General features: G+C 42.0%; 1 protein-coding gene across 3 annotated transcripts in view; it reads left to right on the forward strand.

The window, feature by feature from the left end:
• Positions 1–27,589, forward strand: part of PLD1 (phospholipase D1) — a 171,644-nt gene that overhangs the window by 122,650 nt on the left and 21,405 nt on the right. For all 3 annotated transcript variants that reach the window (XM_087725244.1, XM_087725243.1, XM_087725245.1), the window contains 10 exons: positions 1,612–1,693; positions 4,293–4,403; positions 4,964–5,170; positions 8,179–8,380; positions 9,673–9,801; positions 10,050–10,168; positions 10,894–11,007; positions 14,728–14,838; positions 16,872–16,960; positions 25,847–25,960. In XM_087725244.1, the coding sequence (XP_087581370.1) occupies positions 1,612–1,693; positions 4,293–4,403; positions 4,964–5,170; positions 8,179–8,380; positions 9,673–9,801; positions 10,050–10,168; positions 10,894–11,007; positions 14,728–14,838; positions 16,872–16,960; positions 25,847–25,960 (1,278 nt within the window). The remainder of the gene's footprint in view (positions 1–1,611; positions 1,694–4,292; positions 4,404–4,963; positions 5,171–8,178; positions 8,381–9,672; positions 9,802–10,049; positions 10,169–10,893; positions 11,008–14,727; positions 14,839–16,871; positions 16,961–25,846; positions 25,961–27,589) is intronic.

The raw sequence follows: 27,589 nt of genomic DNA on the forward strand, positions 1-27,589 counted from the left end.
TTATTATTATTTATCATGTTTCCAAAAAAAGTAATACCTAACCAGAAAATAAGCCCTAACATGATTTTTTTCAGGATGCTTGTAATATAAGCCCTACCCAAAAAATAAGCTCCAGTTAAGTTCCTCAGCCAGACGGATGCACTTAGTACCATATTTCCCTGGAAATAAGACCTAACCAGAAACTAAGGCCTAATGAGTCTTTTGATCAAAAATTAATATAAGACCCAGTCTTATTTTCAGGGAAAAACAATAGTAATAGTAGCAGTAGTAGTAGTAGTATTGAATAAAGGAATGGCACTATGGGACTTTTCAGCTATCACCTCATAGCAACACCTCACTTTATTTTGTAACCTTTACATGAAAACAGCATGAATGTGGAGGAGGAACAAATTTTGTGTTGAGTGCTGGTTTGGTGTATTTGTCCAGTGGAAGACATATCCATGTAATGTCCTTAATATTTTGAGACTACCAGCAGTAATGACATCTGTGGAAAAATACCTACAATGTTAAGATGGTGCCCCTTATGTTCTTAAACCTGTTGAATTGATTCCATGTGGCACATCAGTTGACTATCATAATTCCAGAGTGGCCATCCAGAGTGGGCCTTCAGATTTTCCTAATTGTAATTATTATTAGAAATTTTTTAATAAAAATGCACTGTGGCAGCTCATTGCTTTTACACAAAACATAGACACCCTCCTTTACTGTTTAGGAATTATGTCATTTCCCTAGCTTGCTGACACCAAGACGCCTGAGGAAATGGTTTAATTTTTCCTTAGCATACAGGCTTAGTGCCATTTCATGTGCTGTTTGTATTGTGACTTTATAGGCAGCCATGAGAGAGGATGTTTTTCTACCCCCTCAGGTTTGAGAAAAAAAGAAGAATAAATCAGTGTCTATCTCCAAATTTAAGTTCTTTGTATTTTTCCTCCCAAATATTATTTAAAAAAATAGAATGAGAAATAAAATATGTAAGGCAAAGAGCCTCTAAAACCTAGGCAACAGAAAGATTTCAGAATGGTTATAGAAATATTGGGAAGCACAGCAACACTTGAAAAAACTTTCAGTCTTAAGGAGGCATTGCTGTTTTATATTGTAATAGAAAGAAATTGGGGATGCAGTGGCTAAGACGCTGAGCTTATCGATCAGAAAGGTCAGCAGTTTGGCAGTTCGAATCCCTAGTGCCGTGTAATGGAATGAGCTCCTGTCACTTGTCCCAGCTTCTACTAACCTACCAGTTCGAAAGCATGTAAAAATTCAAGTAGAAAAATAGGAACCACCTTTGGTGGGAAGGTAACAGTGCTCTGTGCGCCTTCGGCATTTAGTCATGCCGGCCACATGACCACAGAGATGTCTTCGGACAGCACTGGCTCTTCAGCTTTGAAACAGGGATGAACACCGCCCCCTAGAGTCTGAAACGACTAGCATATATGTACGAGCATATTAGAAAGTAATCACGATCCTCTTTGCTGGTGGACTCTCTCATTTAAGTGCATGGATTGGGGCATCTGCTTATATTCATTTGAGAAAGTGTAGTAAAGTGGACAACAGTTCCACTGAAAAAAGTTCACTAGTGTATTTTTCAGCCAAACTTTCTACCTTTTTTTACAGGCTGAGCCCTGAAATATTTATGAAGCGACCTGTGGTGGAAGGGAATCGCTGGAGATTGGACTGCATTTTGAGACGGAAGGCTGTAAGTGTGCCGTATTTTTCAAGGCTTACAAAGCTGTGAAAGATAATAGAATAGAGATATCTCTCATTTTTCAGGCAGGGACTCAAAAGTATGGGCTGCATTCATGATGGACTACCTGTGTTCACTCAACACTCTTAGATAAGTTAAGTGAAGATGTAGTGGATAGCCTTTGCACAATAAACAAATATTGTGTCTTGGGCAAATAGTACTGCAGATATCTGAACGATGGTTAATACGGTTTTTGAGCTGCACCATAAACTTACATTATGGCCTGTGTTAATGCAGTATTCTAGGCTGTTTGGACAATGACTCACACTAGTATGCTAAACTTGTAAGAAAGGCCAGTGTCAGTCTGGTAATCAGTTACAGTAATTATGGCTTACATGGTAAGTTCCAGATTTGTTTCCTTCTGTTCTTTTCTGCCAGTGTTCAGATGGTAAATCAGATGCCATAGAGGTTTTGCCCATGTTTTTCTTAGGAATATGTTGTCTGCTTATGCATTTGTGTATTAGTGGAGAAAATTGGGTTAGCTCTCTGTGTGTGTGTCTGTGTTTATACACATACAAAATTATATAAATACACAGAGGGGAATATTGTATGTTTAAGCTTATCTTTGGGTTCCATCCTAATCTGTGGTTAACATAACCATTATTTATATAACTCAGTTGTTTAGACCTTGATAAAAAATGAAGCATAAACTAACATTTTGTTATATGAACTCAGCATTTGCCTGAATAATAACCCCTCCCCCTCCTTCCCTCTCTTCTTCCCTCCCTCCCTCCCTCCCTTTATCCAAGAACTACCTGTAACAGTGAAATATTTATCCGTAGATGCATTTATACTACAGCCCCAGTGCAGATTGCTTAAGCTTCATTACATTTCCTGGACCGAAGTAGAGAGAAGTTTGCTTAAGTGGACTGTTCTTATTTAGGTCCATCTCCCTTTTACATGACCTCTTATTTCATTTTCATTGCTTCCTTGACCTCTGTGCCAAACCCCTGAATATTATCAGGAATAGGAAATTCCTCCTTCCTAAACCTCACCTTGATTGTAGGTGATTCCAGCAACACTGTTCAATTTTCAAGCATTTTCCCTTTGTTCCCTTTGAAGGCATCTGCACTCAAGAAACTCTCGATGCAACTGAAGGGAGTTTAGGTCTAAATGCTATCTGCATCCTGTGTGTAATCCTCTCTTTTGGCCGTTCCATCAGTGGCATGAGTAGAAACAGTATAAATTGACTTTCCAGAGAGATGATCTCACTCACTGTGTGATGTGATATATTCTATTTGTCTGCGTTCGAAATGGATACTCATTAAATTGCTAATGAAAAGCATTGATCTTCTCCAAGAATATAGGTCTAATTAGAAGAGGGCTTAACATGTGCCTTGTTATTGAGCTTGAGGTGACTGATTACTTTAATGGAAGCTTTCTGTCGTCTTTATAAAATACTTTTGCCAATGTGGACAAGGTATGTTTTGAGTTCTTGTAGGTCGGAAAGAATTATTCCCTTTGTGGCAAACATGATCCCATCCTAGAATATCACCTTGGGAAGACGACCAAATCATTGATACACTTCTGGCAAGCAGAATGTCAGAGTTTGTTGCAGAAAAATCAAATCGAGAAAGCACATACAGATTCAACTGGATCCATTAACTTCTTTATATACATAATAACAAATGAATAAATGTACAATACCAATAGTAGATTCTTTCAACGTGGTAGAAGTTACAAGCAGAACACAAGTAGAAAAGAACAGTTAGTTTCATTTCAGAGTTCAGAGCAGACAGAGTCTTAAGTTTCTATTTCAATTCTTTGCACAGACTCAGAAGGTTGCATGCTAAATCATGCCCTGGCCCCTAGCTGTTTCAGCTCCCATTGGCTGACCTTGTTGCTATGCCTATTCATTGGCTGACCTTGTTATCATGTCTCTCCCAGTCATGAATATTCTAACACATAACAGTAATTTTATTGTGGCAAAGGGAGAAAAGGTCATGTCACAATTGAAGTCTCTTGGATTGCTCTGCTTCCAGATTTCAGATTTTAAGCTGGGTGGGGTTTTTTTTTTTTAGTTTTAATTTTGAATTTAGCTGTTTTTAAAAAAAAACCATGCACAGGTTACTAAGTTTCATGGTTATTTTAGATTAGGATAATGTTTACCAGTATCAAAGGAACATAGCAAGAGCAGGAGCAGAGCCGTGTTTTGGAATATTTAGTGAGCTCATCTGGAATTTTGACACCTCATCCTGGCCACACTCATAAATGCCTGCTGCAGGAAGGATTGCTGGTCTGTTCACAAAACATCCATTTATCAGAAGACAGACTTGTCAGGATTATCGCCCCCCTCCCCGTTCAATTCTGGAGCCGACCGGAAGTCTGGTTTCCCTACCATAGAGTCTACTACTAGCATGGCATCCTTTTTTCTCTACCTGTCCTAACCGAAAGCCCTATCAATTGTGGAGCCAACCGGTGACAGGGAGCCGCAGCAGAGGGATGAAAGAGTCACATGCGGCTCCAGAGCTGCGGATTGCCAACCCCGGGGCTAAGCTTTTAGTTGGTTCTGCATGCATCAAATATGACTGGTATTTTTTTCTTCTGACAGCAACAAGGAGTGAGAATCTTTGTGATACTCTACAAAGAAGTAGAACTCGCTCTGGGTATCAACAGTGAATATACCAAGAGGACTCTAATGCGCCTGCATCCCAATATTAAGGTATTTGTACCCATTATAACAATTACACACTGTTTATTTATCTTTAGGTGTAGCTGCTCCATGTAGAGGCTGTTGACTTCTATAGAGTGGAGCTGTTCCATGTGAGCATAGAAACTTGCTCAGTTGATGAGTGTCAAGAAAGGGTTAAACCTAGCCAAAGAGAAAATCCACCTAAATTTAGGAATGATTACATAATTTTGGCAGCATGCTGGTTGAATGCAATGGAGAAAAACTTGCTCAGAAAAGGAATCTTATATATTTATTAACCTATATGGAATTTCTGATCATCTAAGGCCTGGGGGCCGGATCCAGCCCATGGAGAGCTTAGATCTGGCCTGTGGGGCCACCCTGGAAACATCGAAGGACTGGCCTCTTTCAGTGAAAACACAGCTCGGGAGGGCTGCATGTGTGACGTCAAGCTGGCCAAGCCCCCTGAGGTCAAACACAACCCTGATGCGGCCCTCAATGAAATTGAGTTTGATATCCCTGATCTAAGGCTTACACCATTAAAATCTTCACCTATAACCCACTTGATTTTAAGGTCAGTGTTTCTTTTCCAGGTAATGAGGCACCCTGATCATGTGTCCTCTACTGTTTATTTATGGGCCCACCATGAAAAGCTGGTGATCATTGACCAGTCCGTAGCTTTTGTTGGTGGCATAGACTTGGCGTATGGCAGATGGGATGATAATGAGCACCGACTGACAGATGTGGGCAGCGTGAAGCGTACCACAGCGAACAAATCTGAGTCTTCAGTGAATCTTTCTGTAAGTATGATTTCTGCAGCCTGAACACAAACAGAAGAGCGCAAAATGGGGAGGTCAAATTACACAAATCAGGGAAGCTACTTCTGAGATTACTATTACATTCAGCTTGTTCAGGAAAGGTCACTATCAAACATGTTTCTGTTAATATCAGTGTGGCATAGCAGTTAATGCATTTTTTGGAATATAGGACGCATTGGAGTATAAGACGCACCAAGGTTTTGAAGAGGCAAATTTTAAAAAAAAGTAGGTAGGTAGGATAGAGAGGGAGAGAAAGTTAGAGAAATACAGTAGATAGGTAGGGAGAGAGAGAGTAGGTAGGTAGGTAAATGTTTCCAGGTATATTTATCCATGTGGTGGAGAAGGAAATCGCTGTGCAGCACCTAAGACTTTGTTTCTGCTGGCACAGCACTTGATCAATGTAATTCTCATCAATCAGTTAAACAGCTTTCAAAAGGGAAAAAAAGTTTTTGCACTCTGCAGACCTCCCAAAAACGGGCCTGTTTTTTTTCCAAAAGAAATTGCATGCATAGCCTTAAATTTATTAATATTCCCATCCAAAATTAAATTGTGCAGGTATCTTGCAGTTTACTGATCTCTGAATCCTCTGAACTCAGTGTTGCGTCTGTGTAAAACAAATACCTAAAGATCTGTTATAGGTCAGTTTCCCTTCCTTTTAAATTGTGACTTTCCGAAAATCAACAAGAAATTGAGAAAGTAATTCTCCTACCTTGTTTCAGATTGACATTTAGACAGCTGCTCGGGTCAGTGGAGGTGCCTGGCAATTGGTTTAAGATTTCTTGCAGGCTTAGCTCCTGGGAAATCATTTTATAAAGGGCTGTATCTATCAAACAAGATATCCTGCATCCAATTTCTGGTGCCTTTTAACCTGCACTGCTAACGCTGTCTTTTCCCTGCTAACAAGCCAGTTTAATGTGGATTGCAGACACCCTGTGGTGCAGTAGAAACTGAATACTTGTCTACCTTCTGTTTCTATCTGAATATCTTTTGCAGGATCAGTTGGGATGCAGGCCTTCTTAATGTTGTTGTTTTTAGAATTAGAATTTTTTATTGCCCAATTGTGATTGGACACACAAGGAATTTGACTCCGGTGCATAAGCTCTCCCTTCGTGTACATACAAGCAACAAATGATAAATCATGACCATAATCGTAAAATCCAGACATCGTAAAACATCAGATACACCCCTCAGTGATAGTCATAGGATACTAAATAAAAGCAATCAACATAAATCATAAGACGCAGACAACAAAGTGATAGTCGAAAGATGCCAAAGGAATATGTAATAGGAAAGATGAGAAGGATAATACAGCCCTACTACATGGTTTGACATCCTAGCATCAACCCTGTCAATCCTAGCATACAAGTCCTCAGTCCAGACAACTTTTTTCAGGTCACATTAGCTGTTATATTTCTTAGAGTATCAGCTGTTTAGGCAATGTTAGATTAAGAGTTCTGATCTCATCAGGATTGGAGAATGCCAATTTCTTCTTTCCTTGTAGTGGTGGACACACATGCATGAAGCCATCTCTATACATCACCTGTTCTGACCTAGGCTTCCCCAAACCACGAAGCATCCTTGTCCCGACAAAAAGCTCTTTTTATTAAGTTAGTGTGAATTCCTTTCATTCACATCCAGCAAAGTCTTTCAAGGATGAATTTACAATCACAGACCTTAGCTGCCAGGCCGATATCTTCAAAACTTGGCAGGGACTCTTGGAGAATCACGAACCAATTAAGTCAACTAATTGTCTCCTGCAAACTCCACTCCACTTTTGCTTCTCTTTTATTTCCTCTGGTAGGGGCCATTCATCGTCCACCTGTGGCCTTATTCCCAAGTCAACCCCTGTTCTTTAGCTGTTCCCTTTGTCTGGCAACTCTGTGCATGCGCACACTGGGAACAGGCTCCAGCTGTTCGTCTGCCTCACTGATGTCTGACTCCGAAGGCAGCTGATAACTGGCATACGGCTCTGGACCCCTCTCTGCCCCCAATGCAGAGCCCTCATCAGAGCCTTCCCCAGACTCCAGAACTGGCCCATGTTCCTTCCCAACCTCCTCACTGTCCAAATCTGCTCCGCTGGCTGCTGGCGGGCTGCAACATCAGGGAAAATAGGGCTGGCAGCTACATACGATTACTGAATCTCAGCAGAATATTTAAACAGCAATTGCTGAAGACCAACAGTATAAGAGGTATAATATCTGAGCATTATTTAGCTGGAGCTGTTTCAAGGTTGCAGGAAACGTTCTGTAGGGGTTGCAACTCTTAGACATATTCAGACACTCTGACTTGTGGCTCAGAATCAGACTTCATCTATTGAAAAGAACTGTGATTTAAATAACTGCATATGTTTCCTCTAATATTTGTTTTTGATAACATGCAGTTAGAAATATGTATTGAGTGTACCCCCATGGAACCCAAACTAGTTTTGCAATATCCATGCCAAAGAATTGACATGGATATATTTACTTCCGTTTCTCTTGCAGTTCAATCTATGTGCTGTCTTTAAAGTTGTCCATCTTTTCAAAAACAGCGTATAGTGTAGTTCTTGTGGGTCTGTATCATTTTTGAATGAAAATAGGAGGGCTCCTCTTCATAACTGATTCATTTTCCATGGGAAACAGCTTTGATTCATTTAGTCCAAAAGCATCTGTGGGCAAGGAGAGCAAGTGATGATAACTATGTCGTGTTTTTAAGCAAATGACGTGATTTGTACATTCATCTTAGATGTCATAGTATTATTACATGATTGGATTATTTGCATTATATGATAATGTACATCCTAGTTTTAATGTTGTTATGGCTTTTACAGATGCTGGAGGTTTGATATACCCTCATTTATAGGATATGCATAAAGGCCTGTAGCGTATTCTGAATGAATGCATATTGATTAAAATGGATTACATACCATCAAATCAGATGTCAATTCTTAGCATCCAGGATAGATACAAAAACACGTACTAAAATTGTATTTGTCCTTTTTCTGCCCCAAGTCTTTAGCTGAAACTGTTCAACCTCAAGTGGAGACTCCAGTAACCACACTCCTTCAAGGATGCAGTGACGATGCTCCAGAAATTTCAAGAATGAAAGGAGTGGGGAGAACCAAGAAATTTGTCAGATTCAGCATTTACAAGCAGCTCCATCGACATACTATGCATCGTGCTGATAGTGTGAGCAGTGTAGACAGTGATTCTTGTGAGTTATTTCTTTACTTATTCATTGTATTTCTGTGTCATATTTTGGAGTCAAAATCCTTCCAAAACAAGTCTCGAGAACTTAGTCAACAGGATGATGTAAAAAATGAATTGATGGTTAGGTGGATGAACATTCAAATAAAATCAGTTAATTAAATTTCACCATAAAATAAGGAAAACTTGGACAACATAAATGTAGGGTAGCACTTACTGTATTTTTCGGACTATAAGACGCACCATGATCTTGAAGAGGCAAATTTTTAAAAAAAGTTTTTGCACTCTGTATGCCTCCCAAACCTGATTTTTTACAAAAAAAAGAGGGGGACATGCAGAGCTTTGGAAGGCTTATAGAGTGCTCCTGGGGGCTTCGGGGGGGATGAGCAAAAAAGGCCCTTTTTTGCCCAAAAAATAAAGGGGGCATGCAGAGGCTTTAGGCAGCTTGTAGAGTGCTCCTGGGGGCTGAGGGGGACAAAACGGCCTGTTTTTTGCTCATTTTGCCCTCCTCAACCTCCAGAAGCACTTTGCAAGCCTTCCAAACCCTCTGCATGTCCATTTTTGCAAAGGGGGCAGGGTTTTGGTAGGCCAAAAATGCTGTATTCAGGGTATAAGACACACCCAGATTTTCACCCTCTTTTTTGGCGGGAAAAGGTCCGTCTTATACTCCGAAAAATACGGTAGGTTATTATATATATATATATACTATACTATCCAACTCAAGGGAGAAAAAAACAATCTCCTTATCTTCACAAGGATCTTATGATGAAGCTGGGGTGATTTAATGGCTTCAGTTCAATGAGATTTATAATCTAGGAAATTGAGAACTGGATCTCCTCCTTCCTAAGACCCAACTATTGCTGCACTGATTGCTGCACTGATCTAAAGAAGGAATGTGCCAGGCTTCTGAAATAATTTTTAAAAGACGCTTCAGAAAATGAAGGAACATGAACATAACTCCTGTTCACGCTTCTTTGTTAGAGTGATTGCTTCACCTAACTGTTACTGGTGATCCTTGTAAAATGGAAGAAATAGAGAGAAAATAGGAAAAAGCTAGTTGCACTGAGAAATTAATACATGTTGGAGGTAGGGAAGGGAAGAAATGAAAAGAAATGAAAAGAACCCCCCCCCCCAATAATCTAGTGAATAGCATTCCACTTCTGCGTGCTCTGCTTTGAGGATGCACTCTTCTTCATGATTGGCATTAATTTAAAGATTAAATACTTGCATAACAATAATTGAGGTTACTGTTAGTAGCAGGTTCCAAAAATCTGTTTTGTGTTTGATTGTTTGAAACAGGTAAAGGCTCAGTTCGCAGTTTAAAGACAGGAGTTGGAGAACTTCTTGGTGAAACCAGATTCTGGCATGGAAAAGATTATTGCAACTTCGTCTTTAAAGACTGGGTCCAACTGGATAAACCCTTTGCTGGTAAGCATCACTGCAAGTTGGAATCATATCTGGACAGCCAGTGGGGGCCAATGAATTTGTGAATGTTTAGAGTTTAGAGACAATGAGTTTGTGGCAAATAAAATACTTTGCTAGCGGAGGGCAAAGGGCTAGGTGATTGGGTAACTTTTTCCCCACAATAGCCAATCAGATGTTAGTAGCATAGCCAAGAATAGCTGATAGTTCTTTAGGTTTTTGACTTTTTTCTTTTTTTGTTGCTTCCCCTTCAGATTTTATTGATCGTTACACCATGCCAAGGATGCCATGGCACGACATTGCCTCTGTAGTCCATGGCAAAGCTGCACGGGACGTAGCTCGGCACTTCATTCAACGCTGGAACTTCACAAAGGTGGGTTTCATATAGTTTTTCTGTCAGAGTGTGCAGAGTCAGTAGATAATGAACGTAGGAGTAGTGCTTGTAGCAGTGAGAGTAGTAACCGAAGCAGGAGGTGAGGACATAATATAAATAAAAAGTATTGGGAATATGTTAAAGCTGTTCAGCTTTAATTGGGAGGAGTGTCAGGGTATTGATGATTTAAAGCTGACCAGCCAATGTAAGGTTTTAACTTAAGATGATGAAATGAGGATGAGTCAGCAGAGGTATTGCCACTTTAAGAAGTCAAGCTATTGCCACTTTAAGAAGCTGTCTATATAAAGGAGGCCATGAGAGAGGGCATATCTCTCTCTCCTGGTGTATTATCTTCATAGTTGTTCTCCATGTAGAGTTGGAGATTGATTAATTGTCTAGCTGTGCTTAGAACATGTATGTTTGTGTGCGTGTGTGTGTTCTGTATGCCTTGTATGTAGAAGTCTTGTATATAAACCACTGTTTGTAAGACAAGCCTCTGTCCTATATTTCGCTCCTGGGTTATCTCAAAATATTAGTCACACTGTGTGCACTCTGACATTTTCAATTAACTGTTGACAGATATGTTGGGATCTTCTAAATCCCTAGTCTGAAAGCAAGTAAAATAAAGTCAGATTCATACTGCATGTTAAATCTGAACATTTGCAAGTCTGACTAATGGTTTTTCTCTTTCTTTCTTTCTCTCTTTCTTTCTTTCTTAATACAAGATCATGAAATCCAAATACAGGTCCCTTTCGTACCCTTTCTTGTTGCCAAAATCTCAGCGAACAGCTGATGAATTGAACTATAAAGTCCCTGAGGCTGTGAATGCCAAAGTGCAGGTAAGAGTGTTGTAAAATTTATGAAATGTATAACTGGCAAGTGTTAGACGTTTGATTCCTTCCGTCATCATATAAAATGGCTCCACATTTGAAATTGTTCCAGGCCGTAGATTAAATGCCACTTTTCTTCTTTCTATATCCCTAATGTACCCGGAGATGCTGTGGAAGAGGCCCACAACCTTTTATTTTTCTTATCCACTGAAAAAAACCATATATATATATATAATTTTTTTTCATTCTTCAAACCAGAGACAAAGCTACCCCTGGGGATATTTACTCAGAAGTAAAGTCACTCAGTGTTCAGCAGCCTTCTGGAATTGCCAACAAAAGACATTTCCCAGTTGTATCGCTAAAGTAGGCTTCCACTTACCACTTCAATTTCATTAAAATCTCTTTTAAACTACGTGGGAGGAAAATATGTTTTTGGACTCTTAAATCATGAAGAATGGGAACAGGAGACAGAGAAGACAGATACTCTTCTCTGGAAAAGCTCTGACCGTTTCTCAATTATTTGCAAGATTGAGAGTTGCAGTCCAAGACGATCTGAAAAATGTGAGATTGTGAAAGCTGGTTTCTTGTTCCACAGGAAATAAATCTTAGGAGTTGGAATGACTTGTCCAAACACAATTAGTTGGTGAGAAAAAGTTTCAAAGGAGGCGATTGTGGATGGAATTGATTGTTCTCTTGTAATGCCGTGAAATTGAAAATTATCTGTCTTCCTTGACTTTATGATCTGCTGGCCTTTGCTTTTGTGAGTCAAGCTCCCTGGCGAGATAAAATTTATTTTCAACAGGAGAGTCATCATCTCTCAAAGAAAACAAAAAAAAAATGTTTATCCAACATTTTTTTAAATGAGAATGATTGATGGAAACTTTGCTGGAACAAAGAAAGATGCGTTTTGCTCATTGTAGTCATGGACGGTCGCAGCAATTTGAAGAGAAAGTTTTCAAACTGAGCGTGACTCCTAAGGATTTCATGCATGTAACCATATAGCTTTCTTGGCAACAGTACAACAAAAGTAATTTGTCACCACCATTTTCTGGATTATTATTTTTTACAATTTCTTGACCTATAGGTGTCAAACTCAAGGCCTGCAGGCCAGCCCACGGCATGCTTAGAACTGGCCTGTGGGGCTGCCCTATAAACAGTGAAGGACCAGCCCATGGTGCCTCTGCCAGAGAAAACAGAGCTCGGGAGAGCTGTGCGTGGCCCTCCCAGGCTCCATTTTCAGCTGTGACGGCCTTCAACAAAAATGGAGCCCAGGAAGGCTGCCCACGAGCTCCATTTTGTGTGGCAGAGTGCTGGAGGCAGCCATCGCAGTCAAAAACAGAGCCCGGGAGGGCTGCAAGCTCCTTTTTTGCTTGCAGGTGGCTACAGGAGGATCCCATCCTCCCAGCCCTGCCTGGGCCACCACAGGTTCCCCCGACATGAGTGATGTTGAGCTGCCCATGCCCACCTTGGCCAATCCCCCACTCACCCCAATGTCAAATACAACCCTGATGCGTCCCTCAATGAAATCAAGTTTGACACCCGAGGGAGCAGTAGCTACTAAAATACAGCTTCTAACAAGCAAAGTCAATGGAAGAAGCCAGGCTCACTTCATGACTTTAATTCACTTAACTGCAGTGATTCACTTAAACGTGACAAAAAGGTTGTAAAATCAGGCGTTAATCCTTTAACAACCGCCTTGCTTAGCAACAGATATTCTGCTACCAATTTTGGTCATAAGTCAAGGATTTATCTGTACTAAGCTGCGTAAGTTGTCCAAGGTTGACTAAGTATCACCATTTAGGTAGTTTTGTCAAAACATGCACATACCAGAGCCGAGGTGGTGCAGTGGTTAGAGTGTAGTACTGCAGGCTACTTCAGCTGGCTGCTAGCTGCAGTTCAGCAGTTCAAATCTCACCAACTCAAGGTTGACTCATCCTTCCATTCTTCTAATGTGGGTAAAATGAGGACCCAGATTGTTGGGGGCAATAGGCTCACTCTGTAAACTGCTTAAAGAGGGCTGTAAAAGCACTATGAAGCAGTATATAAGCCTAAGTTGCTATTACTATTGCTACCTTTTGAAGATAGAGAATATAGGACCATTGGATCAGAGATGGTATTCAGCTGGTTCTGACCGATTCTGGCAAACCTGTAGTGGAAATTTTTAGTAGTTCGGAGAACCAGCAAATACCACCTCTGGCTGGCTCCAGCCCCATCTATTTGCTACCTCCCAAGTCTCAGCTTATTGGCTGGGTTTTCTTCTGTTGCCCTGCACAGGAGAACGGAGCTGGAAAGCAGGTTAGTGGGATGGGGTAGAAATGGGGATTTTACAGTGTCCTTCTCCCAGGAGTGGGGATGGAATGGGGATTTTGCAGTATCCTTCCCCTGCTACTCCACCAAGCCACCCCATGCCCACAGAACCAGTAGTAAAAAAATTTAAATCTCACCACTGCATTGGATGAAATCTGCTACTCAGTGAAAGAATATAAATTAAAGGAGATCTTATAGAGAATTCCCTCTCCTACGCATCCAATGAGGCAGAACTCATAATCTTCCTTTGTCATAGATTATGTTGTGAAATTGTTCTGAGGAATCTGCTTTCCTCTGGTTTAAACCCATTAGTTCATGATCTGCAAGAGTTTTCGAAGGTGACCTCATTCTTTTCAGACAAGAAAGGAAATGCTTTGTTGTGTTAACCAGGGCAGTACGGGTAGCAGCTGTTTGTGGTTTTTCTACTGCTTTTCTTAGGAAAAAAACCTTCTACTGACAGTAATGCCTTCGTCCTCACCCTCCCTGCTGCCCCCTTGAATGAAGCTGATGGCACTCTGGCATTATTGTCTGATATTCGCTTAGTTTCTGCCCTTTTGGAAAATAGATAGAGGTCAGCAATAGAGTTTACCTCACTCTCAGCTCGCCAATTATTGCAGGTTCAGTTCCCAACACCTTCAGGCAAGGCTGAAAAACAGCTGCAGTCAATCAATGAGTGGGCTCTCATTTCACTCAATGACATTGTTTTGTTCTGACCTAGGTTTCCCAAGATCATGAAGCAGACTCCCTTGCCCCAATAAAACCTCTTTTATTTAGCTTAAAGGGAATTCCTCTCCAGCAAAGTCCCAGCAAACAGTCTTTCATGAGATTTCACAACTACAGACCGCTATCAGGCTTGGAGAGCTGCCAGACCGATATCTTCCAAACACCATGCTGTAGCAGCAATTACTTGGCAAGAAGTCAGGAACAGACAGCCGTGGCCCCCTTTCTGCCTCCGAGACACAGTACTCATCAGAGCCTTCCCCAGACTCCAGAACTGGCCCATGTTCCTCCCCAACCGCCTCACTGTCTGAGTCTGCCACCAGCTCCACTGGGCTCTGCCGGGCCACAACATGCTTGACAATAAACCACAAATGGGGGCTTCAGATGACATGCTAATCCAACAAAAAGTAATATTAAGACTTTGTCACCAGAAGCTGATTCTTAGGAGATAGAACTGACAGAGCCAGACCATTGCATATCATTAGGTTTTATGCTATGAAACGGAAACACCTTGTATAGGATTATCTAAGACATGGGTGGCCCAGAGATCAGATGCATCACGCGTTGGCCACACCCACCCCTGGTTTAGCAAACAGGGCAGGAAGTCACAATACGTCACGTGATGACAGTGTGACGCTGTGAGTTTGACACCCCTGATCTAAGAGAAATTATATTTTTAAAAGCTGGTGTTTTCTCTCCTAGGTGCTTCGCTCTGCTGCTGATTGGTCTGCTGGTATTAAGTACCATGAAGAATCGATCCATTCTGCTTACGTGAGCGTGATAGAAAACAGCAAGCACTACATCTATATAGAGGCAAGTAGTTGCCGAGTGTGGAGACCTGGCTCAGTATAGTGAAAGTAGCCAGTGGCTATATTTATAGTTTTCATATAGGTTGAAATTCTCCAGGCACATAAATAGTGCTGCCTTTGCCTGTATGTGCATAAGTGAGAGTATTTTTGTGATTGGAGGCTTAGAAGGCCCGTTGAGAACTGTATGCAATGAAATTTCATTTTAATGTATGCTGATTAGTGTACATTCAAAATAACAATAAAGTTATTCTAAGTTCTGAAGTTCTAAACCAGGTGGGTTTCCCCCTGGAGTTGGATAGAATCATTGGGCCTCTTCTCCATCACATATCTTATACTGTATGTTGTCTTCTGTAGGAATCAGGCTAACAGTAACATAAATGAGGCTTTCCCACCTTAATTGCCCTCCAAATGTGGGCAATTATGTGGACTTCAGTTCCCAGAATTCTCAATAATGTTCACACCAGCTGGAGGACCCTAGGAGTTGAAGTCCACATAACCAGAAGATGCTCAATTTGGGGAGAGATACCATAAATTTACACCAGCAGTTTATAGGAGTCTGCTTTTATTGTGTAATTTTTGCCTTCGGGGTTGAAATGGTGGTCCTTCAAAGTGCAGAATGAGTCTCAATTCTTTATTCCCTTCATGCACACAGAAGTGTCATCGCTCATCAGTGCGCCTTGAGAAACCATTGTTCATCATTGTATTAAACTTTTTGTGTTTGTTGTGACGTATCTGGTAGGTAAATTCTTTGAATAAAATCTAAAGATGCTCAAATTCTATCAAAGAGAAATGTAAATTAAACGTTCCTACATTTGCAGAGCTCCAATAATTTCAATGGGATTTGTTTCCGTTATTGTAGATTGGTTGATTGATGTGCAGTTTTATCTGGCCCAATCTGCAAAAACTGGATGGGTAACAACGAAACAATATTATAACTTAGTGTTATTAAGTCTTTGCAGATTATTATACTATTCCATAGTATAATCCATTGTACTGTAATGTTATAATCAAGAGAAGCAATGCAAATAATTATATTAAAAAAAATCACTGCGATAACAAGCCACAGTTAAAGGCCACTGGTAAAATGTAGATTTAATTCTTTAAAATCCACAAAGAGCAGGAGAAGAATATTGCAGAGAGTAATGTCTACCACTGGAAGACCTGCTGCCTTCTCTATTTCTCATACAGCTCTTGAAAATAGGCGTCTCTCAATAAACTTTCTTTCCTCCAATTGAATTGAAGATACTTCAATTCTGTCTGCTAAGTAACCTTTCTGCATGGCTGAGAATTCTGGAATTGATTCCAAGATGCACTCTTTGATTAAATAGTATTCCAGCCAGAGCTTTCTATGACCTTGTGCTTTTCAGAAGTGTTTATTTTCAGAAATAAACGTCCCAGAATTCCTAAGCAGCCGGTAGGAATTCTGGGAGTTGGTTCCAGGGCATTTGGAGCATAGTAGGTTGGCAGTCTAGCCCAGGGGTCGTCAACACTCAAAGAGCCACAAAGGTCCTAACTGGAAGCCCCCCGTTCAATTCTGGAGCTGACCATACCATAGAGTCTCCTCCTAGTGTGGTGGTGTCCTATTTCCTCTCCAACCGGAAGTTTGGTTCCTCTACCACAGAGTTTCCTAGTCCAGCCTCCTTTTTCCTCTACCTGTCCTAACTGAAAGCCCTATCAATTGTGGAACCAACCAGTGACAGGGAGCCGCAGCAGAGGGATTGAAAGAGCCACATGCGGCTCCAGAGGCACGGGTTGCCGACCCCTGTCTTGTCTGTGTAAATAGAATGCACTGGGATTATGCTCTGTGCTTTCCTGAAGAGAAGGTTATTAATTACAGATTCCACTTTTAAAAAAATCTATCTTCTCTGACGTCTTCTCATCAGACTTCACAAAATAATTTTACAAATAATCCCAGAGCTCTTTCTTTAGAAAGAGTTGTCTTTTCAAATATTGTACATTCAAAGCTTGCAATTACTCAGTTTTGTTAGCAACATAAATATTTGCAATTCCTTTCTGTTTTCTTTTCCCAAAATGTAGAACCAGTTTTTTATTAGCTGCGCCGATGACAAAGTTGTGTCAAACCGAATTGGTGATGCCATTGCACATAGAATTCTCAAAGCTTACAGGTAATTTGGCTGCAAAGAAATGTTTTTTTGCAACTATGTACTGTTCAGAGACCAGAAATTCTTTCTAGGAAGGCCTTGGCTGAAACCTTTTCAGATTGCTTGAAGGATCCACAAGTCTTGTTAGCCGAAGAAATTGTGCAAATGAAAAGTGTATTTACATAATTCTAAATAGAGCCTTGGGTTTCCATGGTACAGAACATAGCTAAAGAGACAGAATCTGCTTCCCTGGGCATAATTGTGATTCAGGTAGTGGTGTATGCATTGCAACAAATTGTATTCCTATCAAAACAAGTGATCAATTCTCAAACCCCGGAGCATTTGCAGAAGCTCAGTTGATAATGAGATCTACAGCTTGGCCAGATCAACATTTTATGCTGCAGAGCCCACATGCTTCAACCAAATTGGATCTCCAGGATTCTATTCAACAGCAAAACACAATATCAAGTTTTACATTTTTCTGTATTTTCCACTGTCATGCATACAAATAAGCAAAAATGTCTCTCAGCAGAATTGCAAAAGGATACCTCGTGTATTTCAATGCGCTGAGCATCAGGAATATTATCCTTCCCATAGGAGCCTGGAGATTACATGTCACCTTTGGTAACACTAGCTGGTTCTTCTGGGAGTTGTCGTTTGGCAACATCTGGATTGCCCCAGTTTGGCCATGTCTGAGCTGTAGATTTGGAGGGAATATAGGACATGTAGGTAAAATACGTCTTATGAGGTACAGATCTGATGTAAGATCATACAAGTAGCCTTTGATTTACATCCAGAATTGAGCGGTCATTAAGCAAACTCTGCAGTCACTCAATGAACACATTAACCAAACTCATGGCAGTCAATGGATTTTTTGTGTGTGCAAGGGACAGGAAGTAAATGTTGGTTTCCAGCAAAATATGTCATAAATCATAGGACACTACAAGCAATTGTAAATGCAGGCCACTTGCCAAGTGCCCAAAATGTGATCACATGACTGTGGGGAAGGAGGCCATCAGAAGTTAAAATCAGATCATAACTACCTAGTGGTGGGCTGCAGGCGGTACGCCCCAGTACGGGCGTACCGGTGCCTGCCCAGAGCACTGGGTACCGTTCCAGTACTGTGTTCCGGAGGGCCCACCCACCCACCTGAGCTCCTTACCTGTATTTGAGTTCTTCGGTGCTTACGCGCACAGAGCACACGGCACCTGCGCATTGTTCCGCCGAGCAGCTGGAGCAGCGCAGAGGCTTGCGGAGGCATCGCAAGAGGTAAGTATGCATGCGCGTGCTGCGCACGTTCATGTGGTGCACGCCGGGACCCTTTGCAACCGTACCGGTTGCAATGGGATCTGGAACCCACCACTGTAACTACTGTAGCTTTGTGGAGATCTGTCATAACTTCGAATGGTTGCTTAACAAGGAATACCTGTATACAGTACATTCTCAGAAATGAAATAAGCATTTTTGACAAAACCCACCTCTTTATTTTCTCATGTACAGGTACTTCTCGACTTACAACAGTTCATTTAGTAACCGTTCAAAATTACAACGGCACTGAAAAAAGTGACTTATGAACATTTTTCACACTTATATCTGTTAAAGCATCCCAATGGTCACATGATTTACATTTGGATGCTTGACAACTGACTCGCCTTTATGACAGTTGCAGTGTCCAGGGGTCATAGGATCACCTTTTGCAATCTTCCGACAAGCAAAGTCAATGAGCCGAGGTGGCGCAGTGGTTAGGGTGCAGTACTGAAGGCCACTTTAGCTGACTCTGATCTGCAGCTCAGCGGTTCAAATCTCACCGGCTCAAGGTCGACTCAGCCTTCCATCCTTCCGAGGTGGATGAAATGAGGACCCGGACTGTGGGGGGAAATTGCTGACTCAATTCGCTAAAAAAATTGTAAACCGCTTAGAGAGGGCTGAAAGCCCTATGAAGCGGTATATAAGTCTAAGAAAGAAAGAAAGAAAGAAAGAAAGAAAGAAAGAAAGAAAGAAAGAAAGAAAGAAAGAAAGAAAGAAACCAAATTCACTTACTAATATTAACAACTGCAGGGATTCACTCAACAAATGTGGCAGGAAAAAGACATAAAATGGGGCAAAACTCACTTAACAAATTTCTTACTTTATCACTTTGTTGGGCTTAATTGTTGTCATAAGTTGAGGAGTACCTGCATTTGCTAGGCTACACTTTGATGGAGACGGTGGCAAGTCTGTATCTCAATGCAGCACATTTTCCCCCTATTTATTTAGTTATTTAGTTATTTAGTAAGTTATTCATTTATTCATGTGAGGAGATAAACCTGTTGTAGTATGTTACTCTGTTCAAGACCCAGCAGAGCAAAAGTTTACCCAAGCCACCCATTCTGAATGATCCTTTCTTTTTGAGCTCCTTTTCTCCTTATCTTACACATTCTTCTTGGTTGCACTGATTTACTTGCTCCCAAGAAATTAATCAGAGTTATTTCAGTAGAAGCTCATTCTACACAGCCCTGAGCACAGTATTGTGACAAAAATACAGAACTCACACTAGCTTTTAAATTCACGTCACAGGGAAGAGGAAAACAAAAGGAACTAAAGTTACAAATAGAACACTGTCCAACTTTGGTGTGTTCAAGATATGTTGAACCCCCAATTCCCATAATCACTTCAAAGGATCTGCTCTCAGGCTGATAAAAGTTACTGAGAAAATAAACTTGAGGAGGCTCATCCATTATCAGTAAAGAGACCTGTCTCTTTGCCTCGTCTGAGAAAAAAATTCTCATGAATTTCTAATGCCGTAGAACAGCGGTGTCAAAGTTGATTTCATTGAAGGCCGCATCAGGGTTGTTTTTGACCTCAGGGGGCCAGGGTAGGTGTGGCCAGGGTGAGTGTGACCAGCTCAACATCATTCGTGTCAGGGGTGCCTGTGGTGGCCCAAGCGCTTTGCCAGTGAAAATAGGCTACTGAGTTCCGTTTTCAGCTGCAGTGGCCTCCTGCAACCCTCTGCCAGCAAAAGTAGCATTTGAGAGAGCCGTCTGCAGCCCCGCCAAGCTCCGTTTTCGCTGGCAGGGGCACAAGGGGCCATTCCTTCGCTGTTTCCAGAGTGATCAGGCGGGCCAGATCTAAACACCCCGTGGGCCGGATCTGGCCCTTGGGCCTTGAGTTTGATACCCCTGCTGTAGGAGATCAACCAGTTCTTCCGGGAAATATGTAGTTTAGTTGCTGAAATTCTTGTAACTCTGTCCCTATCACTTCTGTAAATCTGAAGAAGTGAGAAGATTGTGAAATCCATGCCTTGGAAAAGGGTTACCGTATTTAATTTTAAAAGTAGGTAGGTAGATAGAGGGATAGAGAGGGAGAGAAAGAGAGAGAAATACAGTAGGTAGGTAGGGAGAAAGAGAGTAGTTAGGTAGGTAGGTAAGTAGGTAGGTAAGTAGGTAGGTAGGTAGATAGATAAAGAGAGAGAGAAATAGAGAGAGAGAGAGAAATACAGTTGGTAGGTAGGGAGAGTGTGTCTGTATAGGTATGTTGGTAGGGAGAGAGAGAGAAATAGAGAGAGATAGAGAAATACAGTTGGTAGGTAGAGAGTGTGTCTGTATAGGTATGTTGGTAGGGAGAGAGAGAGAGAGAGAGAAATACAGTAGATAGGGAGAGAGAGAGTAGGTAGTAGGTAGGTAGGTACGTAAGTAGATGTTTCCAGATGTACTTATCCATGTGCTGGAGAAGGAAATCGCTGACAATGTGCAGCACCTAAGACTTTTTTTCTGCTGGCACAGCACTTGATTAATGTAATTCTCATCAATCAGTTAAAGAGCTTTCCAAAAGGGGAAGAAAAGTTTTTGCACTCTGCAAGCATCCCAAAAACGGCCCATTTTTCGCTAAAATGGGCCTGTTTTTTTTTAAAAAGGCATGAATAGCCTTGGGAGGGGCAAAAATGAGCAAAAAATGGGCCATTTTTTGTGAAAACGGGCCCATTTTCCATCAAAACAATTGTATGAAGCTTATAGAATGCTGCTGGGGGCTGGGAGGGGCAAAAAACAGCCCATTTTTTGCTCATTTCTGCCCTCCCCAGTTCCCAGGAGCTCTCTGAAAGCCTCCATAGGGGTATGCACAGCCATTTTTGTGAAAGGGCGGGACTTCGGGAGGCAAAAAATGTTGTATTCAGTGTATAAGATGCACTCAGATTTTCAGCCTCTTTTTTGAGGAAAAAAGGTGCATCTTATACTCCGAAAAATACGGTACTTCTCGTTTGAGTTCACTGCCCCAGAACCCAGCACCAGCCAGCGAAGGTGGGTCATGATCCCAGGTCCTCTTTCCATAGCCTGGGAATTATGGGAGTTGAAATGCAACCCAACTGGAGACCAAAGATTGGGAAAGGCTGTTCTTAATATTTAGTTGTGTCAAATACTGTGCATACTGAAATTGAAATAAATAATAAAGTGTATGCATTTCCTTATGTACTTTGATTCAGCAACTGAGAAGCAACTTCCCTCCTGGCAGACCCAGTACTGAAAGTCAATATAGATATATATATGAAATAAGAATAAGTGCATGCCTTCCTCCTTTGAAGTTCTCAGGTTAGAGAGACAAATTGTGGTATGTCGTGCACACAGGCTACAGGTTTCATGACTCAAGTGCCATAATTCTAAGAGGTCTCTCTAATTTGAGATCTTAAAATAAGGAAGAGGTATGCTCATTCCTTAGTTTATACCTCCTTTCCTACAGGCCAGTGGTGGGTTCCGGATCCTGTCGCAACCAGTATGCTGCGATGGGGCCGGGCATCCACCACGTGCACACCTGCTGCACATGTATGCGCACCCACCGCCCGTGGTGCTCCAGCTGCTTGGCGGAGCATCACACAGGGGCCGTACGCTTCATGCACGTGCACAAATGATTCAGTTGGGTCAAATACAGGTCAGGAACACAGGTGGGTGGGCGGGCCCTCCGAAGCACCATACCGGAACAGTGCCTGCTACTTCCAGCAGGCACCGGTATGCCCATACCGGGGCGTACCGCCTGCAACCCACCACAGCTACAGGCCATAGTGAGGGCACTATAGTTCACAAAGCAGTATGCACTACATAACAGTGAACAAAATCAACAGCCTAAGAGTTTTGATTCTTGCTAAAAAAAGAAGTTGAACTGATTGAAGTTCCAAAATTGATGAGTTCCAATAACAATGAAACCAGTCATGCACTGCCTCCTGTTGGTCAGTCAGTAGTAAAACTTCCACAGGCATATACTGTACAAAATACTTTGCCGTTGCATCTTCTGGTCTGTAAATTTTGCTCTTGCATAATTATTTAAATGATTCGGGTAGTCTTGGACTTATGACCATTCCTTTAACAATACTTTACAGTTAGTTACTTGGGAAAAAATGATGCACTTATACTTGCACTTATTACTGCTGTACCTGATCACAGCTACTTGATCACAATTTGAATACTTGAGAACTACTGTATTCTTCGGAGTATAAGATGCACCTTTTTCCTCCCAAAAAGTGTGAAAATCTGGGTGCATCTTAAACATTAAATACATTTTTGGCTCTCGAAATCGCACCCCCTTTGCAAAAATGGACATGCGGAGGGTTTGGGAGGGCTGCAAAGTGCTCCTGGGGGCTGGGGAGGGCAAAAACAAGTGAAAAATGGGTGGGGGGGTTTGTTCGTTTTTGCCCCCCAAGCCCCAAGGAGCACTCTACAAGCCTCCCAAAGCCTATGCATGCCCTGTTTTTTTTGGTTTTTTTTGCAAAAAATGACGCGTTTTTTGCTCCTTTTTGTCCCCCCCTCCCCCAGCCTCCAGGAGCACTTTGCAGGCCTCTCAAACTCTCTGCATGCCCCGTTTTAAACAAAAAATGGGGGTTTGGGAGGCCTGCAGAGTGCAAAACCTTTTTTTCATTTACCTCTTCAAAATCTTTGGTGCGTCTTATACCCCGCTGCATCTTATAATCCAGAAAATACGGTACTTGCATTTACAACCAGTTGCAGTGCCCTGCAGTCATGTGCTCATGATTTGCAACCTTTTTTTGCCAATTTCCAGCAAAAAATAATAATAATAATAATAATTGGAGAAGCTGGATTTTAATGACTCTGGTGCTTGGCTTAATAATTGTCATAAAATTTGTCATAAAATCAGGACCAACTTGACTGCCATGACTTATAATGGAAACTCCAATCCTAATTGTGGTCATAAGTCAAGTCAAGGACTGCCTGCAATGGAAAGGTTTGATGGAGAATTCCCGCCCCCTGAATAATACACCTCTCAGTCCTTCAGACAATTGAAATGTATATAATGAATACAATCACATCTTTGCAACATCAGTTTCCCCAATAAATAAAGAACAATTTTTTTTTCAGGCACGCTGTAGCTGCTTTTAATGAAGTAGGTTGCTCCTGGGTGATTAATTTGTCTAATTAATTTTGAAAAGTTTCATTAATTAACTTCACACATATGCTCTCTATCCTGTCTCACACAAATGTGATAGTCTTTAATTTCAAGCCAAATGTATGTTTAACATTTGAAAACCAATTTCAAGAAAAGTACATAGGCAAAGTACCCTAGTCTTTACGGAAATAAGGATGTATTTTTATTACTTGTATAAAACGTGTGTTTTAGGAACAACCTGCTACAAACAGATACCAGCTCTTCTTTTCCCTGCTCCGGTAGCTTCAGAACCTGTTAATAGAGATGTCTCCTTCTTATAGTTTTGACCATACCTCTGTCAATGTTCTAGGTAACACCCCCAACAAAAGAAGAGCTCAAGGCAAGGCATTCCTCAAAACTTAGTGTCTTATTGTAACATGTGGGAAAACCCGAATCTGAAAGCTTCCAGGTTTTCCCCACCCAAAAGAAAGTCCAAGCCCCTGCGCAGTACCCACATGCCCATCACCTGGCTCAATCAGGAACCATCCTAAACTGGACATACTTCCCGGTCACACCCCTCAAGATGCAGGGCAGAGTGGCCTTAACTCTTGGAGAAAGGAATGTTGTTTTGACTATATATCTACCCATCTCCATGCAATCCTCTCTCTCAGTTTTCCACAGCACTAAATGTGGCAGGCCTGAAGATCCAAGGTGTCAACTTCTAAAGCGTTGCCATGACTATTATCAGGCTGGCATGGAAGGGGGAATTCCATGCATGCCTTCGGCCGGAGTCAGATCTCATGTCTACAGCCTAGTTGGAGAATATGAATTATGACGCAGGACAGAAGGGAGGGGATACAGGAATTTTGAACTTTGTCTCGAGTCTCGTAAATTAATTAGGTCATCTTCTGGGAACTTCACCCAAGGCCCAAGATGGCTTCCAGACCTGACAGCTTCCTTGAGAAGGCTATTTGTTTGGGATAGTACTTAAATGTGGTTATGACTACATCCTTCTCTTTCTCTTATTTTGACTCCACCTGTCAGGCCTGGAAGCCATCTTTTGCACTGGGCCTTCAGGCCTGCCACATTTCATGCTGTGGGAAAATGGGAGGGGGGCTTATATGGAGTATGGGAGATATATAGTCAAAATAACATTCCTTTCTCAGAGAGCCAAGAACATCTTGCCCTGCACCTGGAGTGGTGTGACTGGGAGGCATATTCAGTTGGGACCGTGAATGATTGGGCCATGTGATGGAAATGTGGGTGCTGGGCAAGGAGTTAAACTTTCTTTTGGGTGGGGAAAACCTTAGTCAACAGGTTTCATAGATCATCGTTCTTTATGTAAATGATTCAAAAAGAAACCCCACCGAAATACTCCTCTGTGATTATGTATTAAAATAAATTATTAGTTCTAGTATAAACCCCCTCCAATATACATTTTTGAAATACATTATTCAAATGGAAAGGAATATATATTATGGCTCTGGATTGAATTATGGCCGTGATGACGAACCTCTGGCACCCTCTCTGTGGGCACACAAGCCGTCACCCCAGTTCAGCTCCTGTCGGCCAGCTGATTTTCAGGTCTCTGCCGTGCGTGGGGGGGGGGCAGGGCGCATGCAAGAGACGTGCATGCATATGCAGGGAGCACACCCCACACCCAGGAGGTCCCAGGAGGCTTCAGGGAGGCCTGCTAGGCCCAAAACATAGCAATTGGGGGGGGGGGGTATTTGTGCATGCATATGGGGGGGAGCATGGGGGGTATTGCATGCACATTGCATTATGGGTGTGGGCATGCGTGCTGTAGCACGCACATACACACTTTCAGCACCTGAGGAGAAAAAGGTTAGCCTCACTGAACTATGGAGTCCTTGATGCTCTCTGAGCTTAGTGGTTTTCTTGCAAATACTTAGTTACCCAGGTAGCTGACATCATAAATCCTTGTACAGGTAGTTCTCAACTCATTACTTTTTTAAACACTGATCCGAAATTATGACAACCTTGAAAACGCTTCTTTATGGCCTGTAAAGCACTTCTGCCTGTTGCAAAATATCCCACCTGCATTCCTGCATCATATGATCGTGATCTGGATGCTTGGCAGCCTGTTTGCATTTATGATCAGTTGCCAAGTATTCTGCGATCACTATTTGCAATGTCCTCTGCTGACTTCCCGAGAAAGTCGGTGAAAAGCTGGCAGGGAAGGTTGCAAGCTGCTGTTGCCTGCCAGTAGGATTCTCTCTCAAGTTCTTGGAGAGCAAAAGGGCTGCCTGCCAGAAGATTTCAGCTCTGTTGAAAGCTGAAATCCTTTGGCAGGCAGCATTTTTCTCCATCTGCTTAACGGACCGGGGATTGCGCAGTGAATGCAACCAGGAGTGCCACTTTATGGTTCTTGAGTGACACAGTGACATAACTTCTCGTTTAATGCCCTTTCACTCAACAATCACAATCCCAGTCCCAATTGCAATCATGAGCTAAGGATCCCCTGAACTGTTATTGAAATGCCAGTACTGGAAAATGTACAATATTGTTACAAAACTAAATTACTTGTTTTGCATTTTCTTTTAGGGAAAACAAACGATACCGAGTCTACATTGTGATCCCCCTACTACCTGGTTTTGAAGGTGATATCTCAACAGGAGGAGGCAATGCTCTCCAGGCCATTATGCATTTTAACTACAGGTAACTTAAGAGGTCCAGCCTGGATTCTTTTATTTTCAGCAATGCAGCAAAGCATTTTGGTAAGGCATGTAAGCAGCTCTCTGATGGATGCTTGGCCCAAATTAAAACACACACACACACACATGCACACACACACACAAATTGAGAGCAGAGATGGCTCCAAAGTTAAAGGAGCCCTTGGCATAGGGCCCTTTGCTGAAACAGTGTCCTTAGATGAAGATCTTCATTGCTGCCAAGGTTTCATGATGAACAGTTATTACCATGGTCCCTGCAATGCTAGGCTAAAGGAATAAGAGAATAACTGGAAGGGACGTTGGAGGTCTTCTAATCCAAACCCCTGCTCTAGCAGAAACCCTATTGCATTTCAGACAAGTGGTTGTCCAATCTCTTCTTTAAAACCTACAGTGTTGGAGCATTCACAACTTTCATTTCACTGATTAATTGTTCTAACTATCAGGAAATTTTTCCTTAGTTCTAGGTTGCTACTCTTCTTGATTACTTCCCATCAATTGCTTCTTCTCCTGCCTTCAGGCGCTTTGAAGAATAAGTCGGCTCCCTCTTCTTAGTGGCAGCCCTTTAGATATCAGAACCCTACTATTATGTCTCATTTCATTTCATTTTATTTGTCTTGTATGCCGCCCACTCCCAGAGGACTCCGGGCGGCTCACAACAGACAAGGGAAAGGGGATAAATAGACAAGACAACACTTTAAAAAAAGACGCAACATTCACAATTTCTGTGGGGCTGGGTGTTTCACAAGCCCCCCGGCCTGCTGGAACAGCCAGGACTTGGTGGCTTTGCGGAAGGCCAGGAGGGTAGTAAGGGTCCGGATCTCCACGGGGAGGTCATTCCAGAGGGCTGGAGCTGCAACAGAGAAGGCTCTCCCCCGGGGAGTCGCCAGCTGACATTGGCTGGCAGATGGAATCCGGCGGAGACCTAACCTGTGAGATCTTATCGGTCTGAGGGAGGTAATCGGCAGGAGGCGGTCTCTCAGGTACCCAGGTCCGATGCCATGTAGGGCTTTATAGGTAGCGACCAGCACCTTGAAGCGGATTCGGAGACTAATGGGTAGCCAGTGCAGCTCGCGGAGGATAGGTGTGACGTGGGTGTACCTAGGTGCACCCACAATCGCTCGTGCGGCTGCATTCTGGACTAACTGAAGTCTTCGAACACTCTTCAAGGGCTCCTTTAGTCCTTCTTTTCATTAAACTAGACATACAGAATTCCAGTAACTGTTTATATGTTTTAGCTTCCAGTCCCCTAATCATCTTTGTTGCTCTTCTCTGCACTCTTGCTAGAGTCTCAACATATTTTTATATCGTTGCAACCCAAACTGCATGCAATATTCCAAGTGTGATCTTACCAAGACATTTCTTTTTATTTCTCCATAATGCACTAGAAGTTTCCTTATCTCTAGGTCACTGAGTTGAAAAGAGAGACTGAGGTAGTATTTTTTCCCCCCAGAAAGTCAACTCAGCTTTTGAAGCATTGGCAGAAATGAAAATGGGGAAGGCCACTTTGGAGCCAGAGTAGGAGCAGTTGATAAAATAATAATGTTACATTTTCTTGTTCACATACACATACGGTATTTAGGCAACTTCTTGCAGCCTTGTTGTAATGAATAGGCAA

This window comes from Thamnophis sirtalis, unplaced genomic scaffold, assembly GCF_051295495.1.
Source record: "Thamnophis sirtalis isolate CommonGarterSnake01/CBP01778 unplaced genomic scaffold, rThaSir2_p1.2 scaffold_11, whole genome shotgun sequence".
Classification (NCBI taxonomy): Eukaryota; Metazoa; Chordata; class Lepidosauria; order Squamata; family Natricidae; genus Thamnophis; species Thamnophis sirtalis.